Source organism: Barbus barbus (assembly GCF_936440315.1).
Source record: "Barbus barbus genome assembly, chromosome: 12".
Classification (NCBI taxonomy): Eukaryota; Metazoa; Chordata; class Actinopteri; order Cypriniformes; family Cyprinidae; genus Barbus; species Barbus barbus.
In genome coordinates, this window is record NC_136740.1 from 8,430,914 (window position 1) to 8,443,656 (window position 12,743).

General features: G+C 36.9%; 1 protein-coding gene across 1 annotated transcript in view; it reads right to left on the bottom strand.

Annotated features, from left to right (window-relative positions):
• dnah5 (dynein, axonemal, heavy chain 5) overlaps positions 1–11,582 on the bottom strand; it is a gene marked incomplete at both ends in the record, with an annotated part of 139,794 nt that extends 128,212 nt beyond the window's left edge. The window contains 5 exons of the mRNA XM_079429461.1: positions 261–479; positions 1,433–1,572; positions 1,740–1,824; positions 1,932–2,066; positions 11,490–11,582. Of these exons, the coding sequence (XP_079285587.1) occupies positions 261–479; positions 1,433–1,572; positions 1,740–1,824; positions 1,932–2,066; positions 11,490–11,582 (672 nt within the window). The remainder of the gene's footprint in view (positions 1–260; positions 480–1,432; positions 1,573–1,739; positions 1,825–1,931; positions 2,067–11,489) is intronic.
• Between the last annotated feature and the right edge of the window lie 1,161 nt (positions 11,583–12,743).

Sequence of the window (12,743 nt, forward strand, 5' to 3'; positions counted from 1 at the left end):
CTTTAAAAATTGTCAACCCCCTCCCCAACACAATCCAAGATCTCATAAATCCAGAAAAAGGACCTTGACGGCTGAAACCTTGAAAGAAATTAGAAAACTAGCTTTAAATTTCCAATATTACATCTGCCTGACCAAATCTACCTTCCAATTCATTTTTGAGAGGCTATGGATCAATATATCACTAGAATGGAGTGTGTGAGTGTGTGCATCCTTTAGTGTGTTTATGTTACTGTAGTAGTTTGTGTTTGTATTTGTGAGACCTTTTCCTGCAGGCTCTCCTGTGCCCCAGCTAACACGGAGACAAAGCTGTCCAGAGAGCTAATAAAGTCTTGCTTGACAGCCTGAGCCTGCGGGCTTGCTAGCTCTCCCCAGCCGTGGTTCATCTTCCTCAGAGTGGGGATGAAGATCTCTGACAGCAGCTGCTCCACACTCTTCAGCAGACCAACACCCGTGGTGTCCAACATGTTAAAGTTCACATCCTATGAGAGAGCAAACAAAGGGGACAGGATGAAAACATACACAAGACACTTCTGTTGTTGTTTTCAGTTTGTTTTAACCGAAGCACAAGATCTCACACACAGCAAATGGTCAGTAAAAAAAACTAAGACATGGTGGGCCAGATTTACTAACAGCTTGCACCAGCGCAAACAGTCTTTTTGCGTTAAAACAGTACTGTCAGGATTTACTAAGTGAAGAACTAGCACAGTTTTTTTTTGCGCCTGACCTTACTGAATAGCCTATGCATTTGTAGGAGTTTCCGTTTCAGACGCAAAATTTATGGGAGGAAAATATTAAAATGAATCAGGCAACGCAATTTATTAACATTTGTGCTCGTCAAATGACTGGTATTTGCATCATTATTTAACGGCCCCAAAAAAGCATGTCTTAAAGCAGCGGTAATTTGCGTTGCTCTTGGTAGATTGCACTGGTCATTATGGAAATGATCTGGCTGAATCTGTGTCTCTGAATCACCCACAGACTGTTCCTCTCCCATTGGTGCTTTTATGGAATTGCGCTCTAATGTTAATTGTTTAGTAAATCTGGCCCTGTATTAGGAGATATAGACTCACAACTCATATTTGTGTGGTTTTTTAATTTTTTTTTGGATGCAGTCTGGTGTACTGTTATAAAAATATAACTGATTTACATTACAAGCTATCAAAATCACACACTCTTTGGCCACATAAATATCAGCAATTGCACCAAACTGCATTATTTTAGCTTGGTCTGCTGAAAAGAGTTTGCTTTAAAAGAGTTTTAAAACAGGAAACCAAACATCTACCATCAAATAAAAGATATCACCAGGGCAAGAAATATTTACAGGAAAAAAATCAAATAGAGATCTTGTTATTGACATGGTTAACAGACGGTGAGATTTTCCTGGAAAAACATTAGGGGCTGCTTTTCACACATTTCTCTTGATTTAATTTACCCTGTGGATATTCTCTGATGTGATAGGCCTGGAGGTGTTTTCGCGGGTGAAAAATACACAAATGCCATTGAGGGCCACATCTGTGCCTTCCGTCACAAAGACCTTGGCTTTCTTACTGCGAATCACTGAGGAGGATACGGCTGCCAAAGAGACAAAGACAAATTGATCTCATCGCATGTATTGTTTGGGTGCAGTGTAATAGTTGTGAGAATCATCATCGAGAATATTGAGAATTACATTCAGATAATTACAGCATTTATGTATTTATTTTTTATGATTCACAATATGATTCCCAGGCTTTACTAACCTGTGTCCACAGGCTCTGTGTCCTGGTAGTATAAAATGAGGTGAGGAAGGCCATTGGCAGCAAAGAACTGCTCTATCCGCTCGATCTGAAACATCAGTCATAATATTGTTAAATAACAATATTAACAATTCTCCAATGTTCTCCAAATCCAAATAAAGACTGTTAGAAGTGTGTATATGGAATATTGTTAACCTGTGTGCCCTCCAGTATCGCATCTTCCACTTCAGCTTTCTCCAGGCCCACACAAGAGGACACAATGCTGAGGATATAGTCATGTCTGCTGTCCAGCTGTGCTCTCTTGGCCTCACGCTCTTCCTTCAGCTTTTGCTGTGTGATAAGAAGATGTGCCCACTTTAGCATCAACATTTGATTATTTTGTTTCGACATGCTTTTATACATGGTCTATTAATATCAAATAGAATAGGTTTAGCTGGACACTGTAGTACTGCAGGAGAATTTTTAACTTCTTGAATTGTTGAAAAATCAAACACCTTCAAACTAAGTTTATTAATGCTTAGTAAAACATGTATCACATGTTCTATAATAGATATTAGAACATTTGATAAAGATTTGATATATAAATTTGATAACCCTGCAACTATAGAAATTAACTAGCAATAAATAAATAATTAAACAATAATAAAAAAAATGAATTCTGTTATACCTCCTCTAATAAATCAGAACATAACAAACAATTATAAAATGAATGAGATCTACAGTTAATCACTGGCAGAGATGACTTCCTATCACTTTATATTTCCATGATAACCAAACAAAAAAGAAATCACTAAAATGTTTGGAAATATAGTATTGACAGCTGTATTGGTGACAGTGATTATTTGTTGAAAATAACTTTGTCATCTTTTAGAACCTTTAGAAAAAAAAAAAAAGATTTTTTTGTAAAACTATTTTAATATACCCTTTAAAATATTATCATTATTATTTATTTATTCATGAGACAGGAATGAATGGAAGGACCCCACCTAATAATTACATCAATAAAATAAGTTACCTCAGTATCCTCATGTACATAAACTATGAACTGACTCTTTCACAGCTTAGAAGTCTTTGAATTATCAACTTTGTTTTTAAATCTGAGCAAGAGCATTGCTAAATAGTTTGGAGCATTATGAGAAAAATAAAGAAAAAAAACAGCACTTCAGGAAAAGGCAAGCAAACAAATCAGCATTAGAATACAGAGTCATACATACTTTAAAAGCAGTGATCTGACTGTTCGAGATTATTGATGACTGCACTTCAGGCTTATATCTTCCAGGCTTCTTTTCATGCATGTTATCCATGAGATCTTATGTATGAAAACTGCCAGACTAGCAAGCTTTATCTTCATCCAAGCAGACAATGAGTATCAGTCCCAACCCACATAAGCAAATACATCCAAGTGTAGAATAATATCAAGTAAAAGTTTTGATTAGATTATCTCGAAGTGAGAAAATCGTCGTCCAGACTGGACTACTCTAATCATCTATCCAACTGACAATCACAGTATCTTTGATGTATCGCTACTTTTCTCATGACCGTAAAAGCTGAAATCTTTTAGGGTCTTTGTAAAGAATAAAAGAAAGAGGACTGAACAAAGACTTAAATGGGCAGAGCAGACTGGGCCCCTCGTCAAAGCAGTGAGAGACAGTAAAAGTTGCTTCGCTGGGGTGCTAGGTAACACTGTAAAACACAAAAATGAGCCAATAAACTAAGAGCCATTTTGTGGGCCGGATACAGATGCACAAAAAAAACATGTTTGTTTTTTGGTCTTTCTGAGGATTTGATGCAATCTTCATTCCAGGGCATTTATTCTGTTCTGATACAATATAGATTTCATTTATACAAAAAACATTGCTATCAAACCAAATACATTTCAATAATCAGAAACCTATAAACAACAAGATACTGTAACTCATTTCACCAGCTTAAAGCAACTAACCGTATCCTAGCACAGACAGACAGACAGATAGATAGACACAGCCAAATTATTAAAAGAATTTCAATATCTCTGTTATTGAAAGTCAGTCATAAAGACAGTGCTTGCTTCATTCCTGAATGAAGTAGTCATTTGAACAAAGACAATTACATTGATTTACATAATTGATTCAACTAACCATTTTTTTTTTATTTCCAGAATTTTAATCCTTGCTTCCAAAAATAATAAATAATTTTAAAAAATGGCTGTCGGTGTCTATTTTCGGACACATAACCTCTAGATAAGAGACAACAGGTAAAACATTAACTTCAGTGCACCACTATACTATTATTGCTTCTGGAAAAAAAAAAAAAAAATAGAATGAAAAAACAGTTTTTGCAAATATGACTCATTTTATAGGCCTACATCGTGTACAGTAGGGATCTTTAACCCTGCAGACTTAAGTTTAAACCCTGTTCGAACACAGCCGCCTGTAATTATCAAGTAACCCTGAACACCTTGTTAATTAGCTGGTTTAGGTGTGTTTGATTTGGAGCTGAACTCTGCAGAAAGGTAGCTCTCCAGAAGAAGGGTTGGAGACCCCTGTTAATCATACAGTCTGCATGATTAAACGCTTCCCCATGGTCTGTTTAAAAAAAAGTTAACAGAAATTGCAATATCGAATCACAACATTGATTTTTAAGAATCACAATACATATCGAATCAGTACCAAGTATTTTGACAGTACTGATTTAGGAGATAAGCATACTAAAATGCACCTGTTAATCAGTTTAAGTGGGAAAATATTACTCCTTTATGGAGTAATTTGATTCAGTCACTGCTTTGAATTAACCAACACAGAATACGAAGAATATGAAAAGCTTCGGGAGTCAGCTGTCAACAACTGGTACCAGCACATAAACACACTAAGCAAAATATTGTCTAATTATCATTATCAACAAAATCCCAGAAAATATTGCACACTCCTAAATAGTAGTTGAATATTTAGTTATGTCCACTCCTTGGCTATATCAATAATTAAGATCAAAGTAAAGTCTAAGTAAAGCACCTCTTATGCCTTCAAAGCTGTTCATTTACAACATTGTTTAAGAGACTGCAGGTGAGATAGGAGCCCAGGAGACAGATAAATAACTACTAGAAAAGAGATACCAGCATTCAGCCCATTGAATCTCCCTTACATCTTACTGTCCCTATGCTGTTCTCATCTACCACAACTCTTCAGCTGTAGAGGTGGCAGATAAGAGCTCAGCTTAGCACAGAATTTTTCATGCATTTTATCCCGGCAGTGGTGAGCTTGCTTTGAATATCAATTCCAAACCCGCGATACTACCTTTTAGATGTCTCACTTATTGGACACAATCAGCATTTCAGGTCTAGGAGCCATACATATAATGAAGTCCATAGATTAAGCATTGACAGCTGTTGCTTATCTGATATGTCAGCATGATACGGCCATAATTGCTTGCAAATTATTTGACCGATGCAGCATGCAACAAATATCATGCCTACGTCAGTATTCTCATATGTGAAAACACATCACTTTTTGTCATATCAGTTTTTGCAGTGTTTGCATTTCACACAAATGGAGGTTTTGCAGTGTTATTTGTGTTGGTATAATGGCAGCATGATGGCCAGTGACAGAAAGCTCAAGTTTAGAGAATTTTTATTTATTTTTATTATCATATTAAATCAAATAAATGTAAAAGTTATAATTTACATATACGTAACATTACATATGTAGGCCTACATGTAACATTATATGTGACCCTGGACCACAAAACCAGACATAAAAGAAAAATAAATAATTTTGACCCATACAATGTATTTTTGGCTATTGCTATAAATATACCTTAGTGACTGGTTTTGTGGTCCAGGGTTACATATTTGCTTTTTAAAGAGTGGTCATAAATCATGAGATTAAACACAATTATTTTATTCTACTGACAGATATTCACTTTTACCGATACTTATAATATTCACACAAATTCATATTAATAATAATTTTTATTTTTATTGTATAAACCAGGTTTTTATACTGTATACAGCTGCCTTTTATATTTCAGAAAGTGGTCCCACTCACAAGGGTATCATTATATTTTGATAGTCCATGGCATCAAAAGTGAAACAATACAAGCAACAATGCAACAAAACAATGATTCAAAGACTGCAATTATTCATGAGATCATATAATGCATTATAATTAGTGCTGTCAAACGATTAATCGCATCCAAAATAAAAGTTCCTCTTCAGGAACTCGAGCTGCGTCCACAAACGCTAGGGGAACGCCTTCAGCATGACCGGCTCTGAATACAAGTGTAATCTGTCCAATAGATGGGCGAGACGTCACGGGCGAGGGCGTTGGTGCTCCGTGCTATTGGGCGGTCTATGGAAGCTCTGGTGGTGGCGGAGAGGCATCTCTGGTTGACCCTGTCTTCCTTCTTCTGGCCTGTATGGCGACGCTGTCGGTGCCGTCATCGACAGGCACCAGGAGGCCAGGAAGCAAGCGGCGACATTCCAGCGGTTTCTCCCTCGCCGCTCTCTAGCTAAAGGGCCTGCTGGGCGAGAGCACCCCCTGCAGCGTGCTGGCTCCTCATATAGGGAGGCCCAGAAGAGAGTGTCACCGCCCGTGCTCCCCTGCGGTGGGTAAGCGAGGCTCTCGGTTGGGGGCCTCAAAGCCTAAGCCGGATCTGTGGACTGTCCTTCAGGCAAAGAGGTCTTTAGCCAAGAGGCTCTGATGCTTATGGCCCAGGGCTTATGAGGGTACATGTAATGCATTATAAAAATAGTTTTAATGCATTAATTATTAATGCATTAATAAAGGTTTTAAGTAAAGTGTTACCCAATTAATGTGCTGTTGCTTTGGCCAAAACTGTGAGATAAATGACTGCCAAAGAAACACGTCTGACACAGGTAACAGACTCTGAAGTCAAGTGAAGCCATCTGGATGACATTAGGGGAAATGTGTGAAGATTTATAGTCCAGTGTAGGGTCAAATGCCACAGCAAACAGGGACTAACAAGCCTGGGCAAGCAGAAGCATATTAGCAATCGACCTGTGTAGCTAATGGGAGTGATCATTTAGCGTGGGAATGACAGATCAGTGTTTCCTCAACCATGACTGCCAAAACAACTGTAAATAAATGATAAGGCCTGAACGCCAGCCGTCACCTAGCAACGTAACACACAAGACAAATAAAAAGATAACCTTAGTGGAGGAAGATTTTCCATCAATCTCCTAACAAATATGACATTTCATGCCAACACAGAGCGGCACGCTACTCATGTTCAAGTGATTTCAAAGCAAATACAACATAATCGGAATCATTTCACCTCTTTTGAGAGTTTGTGAATTCTGGATGTAATGCCTCTGGAATTTTGTGATCATGAAGTGCCACAATGGAAGACAAGTTAAAACAATTATTAACTATACCTAAAAAAATCTACTTGCTACTTGCATTTGAACACTAGAGGATCCTCTACACATGCACTTCCACATTTTCCAAACATTTTCCATTTAGCTTGAGAAGCTTTATGCCTTCAGATTAATTTGTTTTTGGGTTTGTTATCATCAATTATGTGTTTATAAATGGGAAAGAAAAAAAAACTGTTAAACAATAATACATTCTAAGTAGCACTAACTATGGATGCTGCTCTGCCCTGTTGTGATATCTGACAGACACTTTAAACCTGAAAAGCAAAGGTTCAACTTACCTTGTTTTGAAAGTCGGGTGTAGTGGGTAGCATTTTTACCACAAGTGCAGCCAAGTGCTCAAATAATTTCCAATTTAATTAAATACTGCATGAGATCATAGAGCTGTGTGGTATGCCAAACACCTGAAATTTTGCTCTAAAATAGTTTTCCCCTTCATTGGCTCTCTATGCAGTTCTCTGGTGTTGTCTAACCACCTGTGCTCTGGGTGGTTAACAGAAGAGGTCTTGTAGCTTCTCAGATATCAACTAGGAGGCTAAATAGACCATTGTTGTTAAGTCTACAGTTACAGACAGAACGCCGGCCCTCTGAAGGATGAGAGGAAATATTTACACTTCCTCACAATCTAACACTTTATTCATCAGTCAAACAATGACAATACAAGTCAGCTATTCATTCGTATTGTGAAGGAGCATCTACATAATGGGATGCCCCAGTGACCATTCACAGCTTGTTGAACTGACCCACAGGCTCATGACAGTAAATGAACTGTATTATAATCAGATAGAAACTGGGTTAGAATCTTGACAACCGTAATTATGTGAACCACATGCTAAGGTTCTATGCCGTTACTAGGGTGTTCTGGGTGGTTGATTAATGCATTGTTAGGAAGTGTTGTTGGTTGTTAGGTGGCTGTTTACAGGCCCAGGTCAAAAATAGTCAGCCCTCAAATTTCCATGGCTTAAGCAGGACTTAAGTACATCTGTATTTCTAATTGTATAATTACTTCTATCGTCTTAGGAATATGATTAAAGTGTTTTACATGTACTGACACACATTTATAGTAACCTAAAATATACTTTAATTTCTATTGAAATGTGTAAGTGAAGTGACATACTGCCAAGTATGATGACCCATACTCTGCACTTAACCCATCCAACGTGCACACACACAGCAGTGAACACACACCCGGAGCAGTGGGCAGCCATTTATGCTGCGGCACCCGGGGAGCAGTTGGGTGTTCGGTGCCTTGCTCAAGGGCACCTCAGGGTGGAGAGAGCGCTGGACATTCACTCCCCCCACCTACAATCCCTGCTGGCCCGAGACTTGAACCCGCAACCTTTGGATTACGAGTCCGACTCTCTAACCATTAGGCCACGACTTCCCTTGTATGTCATGTATTTAAATATACTTTATAATTTAGTACATTTAAACTATTAACTTTAAATGTAAATTTAACTTTAAATGTAACATCATTCAGTTAAGACATTAAAATAAGCATGCTTTTAGTTAAGCATGCTAAAAAAATATTAAAACATAGGCCTGGTTTCACAGACGGGGTTTAGACTAAACCAGGATTAGGCCATAGTTCAATTACGACTTTTAAGTCATTTTTATAAAAGTGCCTTAGAAAAAACATTACTGGTGTGCATTTTGAGACTAAATAAAGGCAAATAAACTATGCAGGGCTGTGGCCCTCCAGGAGTGGAGTTTGACACCCCATAGTTATGAATATGTACTCTCTTTGAGTACACTTAAGTGGATTTTTTTTCATTAATATTATGTTATCTGCAGTTATATTATTATAATTATTAATGTAGTTTTCAGATTTGAAGAAAAATTCAAGTGAATCAATCATCTAGCACCAGTCTCACGGTAAACCTGCGCACGCTGGCAATCAATGCGGACGTTCTTGCATAACCATTGTGACCTGACAAAATCAGATCCGGCTAATAAAACCGGATGCCCCCTGCACATTAACAAAGCCAATAATGTTCTGGTTGGTAGATATGGCTTGGTTCTCTATGTCAGTCTATGTTTTTTGCCCTTAAGTTTGATTGCACAGAAAAGAAATGCTAGATTTATATTTATAACACAAATGATGTGGGGTGACTAATGCGCCTAAATGCAATGCTTTATATTTTGTACAAATCCTTAAGCGTATGTATGTGTAATATTAATAATGATTCATGAGGTACCAGACATAACTATTGTAATCAATTTCCGATCTATCTTCTTTACAGTCATTAAAGGTTGATTATACATTGAATGTGCAGTAATACAAGACATCACTTTAGATACAGAGAAAAAGCCCTTGAATCTCTCTCAATGTGCATTCAAATGATTTCTGAGAACAGTAAGTCTGTTATTATTCATTACTCTCTGAATCCAGTGCCTGCCTTTCCACACCATACAACCATCAAACTCGTACGGTACTATCTGTTCATGATCACAGATGACTGTATGCCCACATGGATACCAGAAAAATGATTCCGAAGGTTTGCATTTAAAAGCAGTTAGGTCATTAATATTTCACTGTGGCTTTGACTGATTTTTTTAACAGGATCTTCTTATTACAACAGGCTTACATAACAAGATCTTCCTGCTGCATTATGCAGAGGATCTGCAAACTGGCTTTCAAAGTGGACAACATACATATGAACCCCATCAAACACACTTTTACTTGCACACACAGGCAGAGTTCAGTCCACTTGTACAAGTACTGAGTCAGGCTCTATATGTCTCATTAACAGCCACTCTCTAAAAGAAAAACTTTTGTGCAAAATCCAATAATGCTTTCCATCAGCACAAACAAGAACCAAGGTAAAGAACATTTACATCAAATCGATCGTTTCTAAGATACCTCTAACTGCACAGCTGTAAGCAATCAAAGGTCATTTGTCATTTAATAAGGAGAACTTGCTTGCTGCATATAAAACTTCCATAGCTGCAATCCTAAAATCCATAGGGGCTGATGCTTAGGCATTCATTAATTGGGATATATGGGTCTGCAGATCCTGAATATGTAAAAATTGCTGACTGGACTGTTCTTGGTTTTCTTCATTTTCTACACCATTAGATGCCAGAATAAATTCTTTTCAGGCCACCATCGAAGGATATATACTTGTCTCTTCCTCTAAACAGTAATGAGATCTCAGCAATGTCACAATTGGAGAATTCAATATGAACGCTACAAATTATGTTCAAAAGTACATCCCCTTCTAATTAACAGGTTTGGCTCGAAGTCTAAGCCTGAAGGTCCACCCCTAAACGTAGTCATCAGTGGGGTGTAAGCAGATAATATGAAACTGTATACAAATTCCCAACAAATTTGCCAAAACATAAAATAGTTACAAATTGCCACGAGAGTGTGACAGCTCTGCTAGTAACCATCATACAATGCCATTCCTGATAATTCAACTTCTAGCTTTTTTTTGCAGTAGTGTGTATCCACACATTTGTTATATAAAGTATGAATATGAATTCTTCCAAAACCAGATTATAAGAGCTATATGCGGTCCAAATGAATTTTACAGTTCTGTAATGTGTCAGTTGTCTTGTGTATTTCCCCCCTGCAATTTCAGGTGAAATATCTGAGAAAATGTTGATACATGCTGATACGAAACATAAATGGGAATTCCACCCAACTATAAAAGAAACAGCAAATATATATATATATATATATATATATATATATATATCGCAACAAAGCAAAACAAAACTGTATTGCATGTCATGGTATATAGAGCTTAATTTCTGCTGAATGACTGTGAAGGACGGTATTGTATATTTTACAATGCAGCCTATTATTTTGTTAATATCATATTGCATGTACGTTACACACAGTACTTATATTATGTGTGTCTTAAGCGGTACATTTTCCACCAAACCAGTAACAATAGCAAGTAAAGATTCTATTCTAATCGATTCGAGTTTTGCCGTCATCTGGTGTTTTGTAAAACATTTGGAAAAATAAATGCATAAATAAATTATATATTTGGAATCTGAACGATACTTCCAAATGCCATAACAGGGTTTTGATAGTTTGTTCGAATCTGACATCATTATTAGTAGTCTATGAGTTATGATCACTTCACTATTACTGCTATTTTAAACAACAACATGAACATACTTTTTTTTTTTTCTCATTCAAACTTCATTAAGCAGCATTTAAACACTTAAAAATCACGAATTTAAATCCCACAAGTATTAGAAGCCCTAACTAGTGTGCATTTACTCACAAACATGTTAAAATAACAACAAAAAGATCAGAAAGAAAGACAAACATAATTGATCCTGAGCATGTTTTTATTATTGAGATCACACACAAACACGTGTGAGGTGATAAATGTCAGAGATGAAGTGTTAACTGAAATCAAGCAGACCTGCATCTCCTTCATGTTGTCCACTGGAGCAGAGGGCTGATGAGATCCTCTGGACCTGATGTTTGACTTCACTGACCGGTAACTCAAAGCCATGATCTGACCTTTTAAAAAGTTTATAGGTATGTAAATCTCATCTTAAAGCTAAACGCATATTTTCCACGCTGTCTTGTCGGCGTCCAGAAGGATTTTAGTGTTGCCCATGCTGTGAACGCGCCTCCCAGACAACACTTTACTTTCTCCACTATAAACTGTTGTTGGCAGTTGCCATGGAGATGCAGGGGTAATGTTTGGGGGGTAAAATGAAATGAAAGTGCCCCGATGCAGCAAGACCTCACGTTCATTTCACTGATCCCATACACACACACACGACTTTTTGCTATTTAAACAACTAGCTGCATGAACGGTTCCTAAAGTTTATAGCATAAATATACATAATGTTAACAACGTTATGTTCAGGAATGTGAGGGGCGAATCATCTAAAGGTAGCAGATTTATATAAAGCTACTCAAACGCAGGTCATCAGATTTAGTCCTGTTTTAGAAATGTGCCATTAACAACTAAAAGTAGCGCGGTGTGATTGTGAAGCGTCTGCCCCGAGGTCGTGCTCTTCCTTAGGTTTTCATAACAGAGGGCGCTATTTTAATTCCACTGTAATTCCTGAGCACTTTCACTAGAGGACACAATTGTTTCAGTTCTCACAGCATGTCATGATACATTGTAACATGTCACTGAACAGATGGGTCAATGTTGAAACATTGATGCAGTGTATAATATATAATTCACTTCCAATTTGTAGCAAGAGGCTGTTTGAAATAAGAGAAAGGCAGTATAAACTAAGAGGAATGTGTTTAAAAATGTAAGAGTATATCTGTCAAAGGGGTACATCTATGGAATAATTTTGATAAGGAATTAAAATGATGTATTTAACTTTGCAAATGTAAAAAAATGTATAAAAACAAGGTGATACATAATTATATGACTCAATATGAATAATGTGTGTAGGCTATGTATTATTTAAAATATTCAAGTAATAGTTAAAATGTGTATTTTTGTAATTATGTAGCCTATGTACATTTTGGGAAATGTCTTATTTAACTTTTGTTAATCTTGTAGTATCAAATCTAGCGAAAAAATGACGTTCATCAGTTAAATATGTATAGGCATGATGCAAAGGCTTCGGCCTTCACCTTTTTTTGTTGTTGTTGGTAATTCTGTTTATTTATAAAAAAATGTGTGAAAAGGTGTCTGTGATGA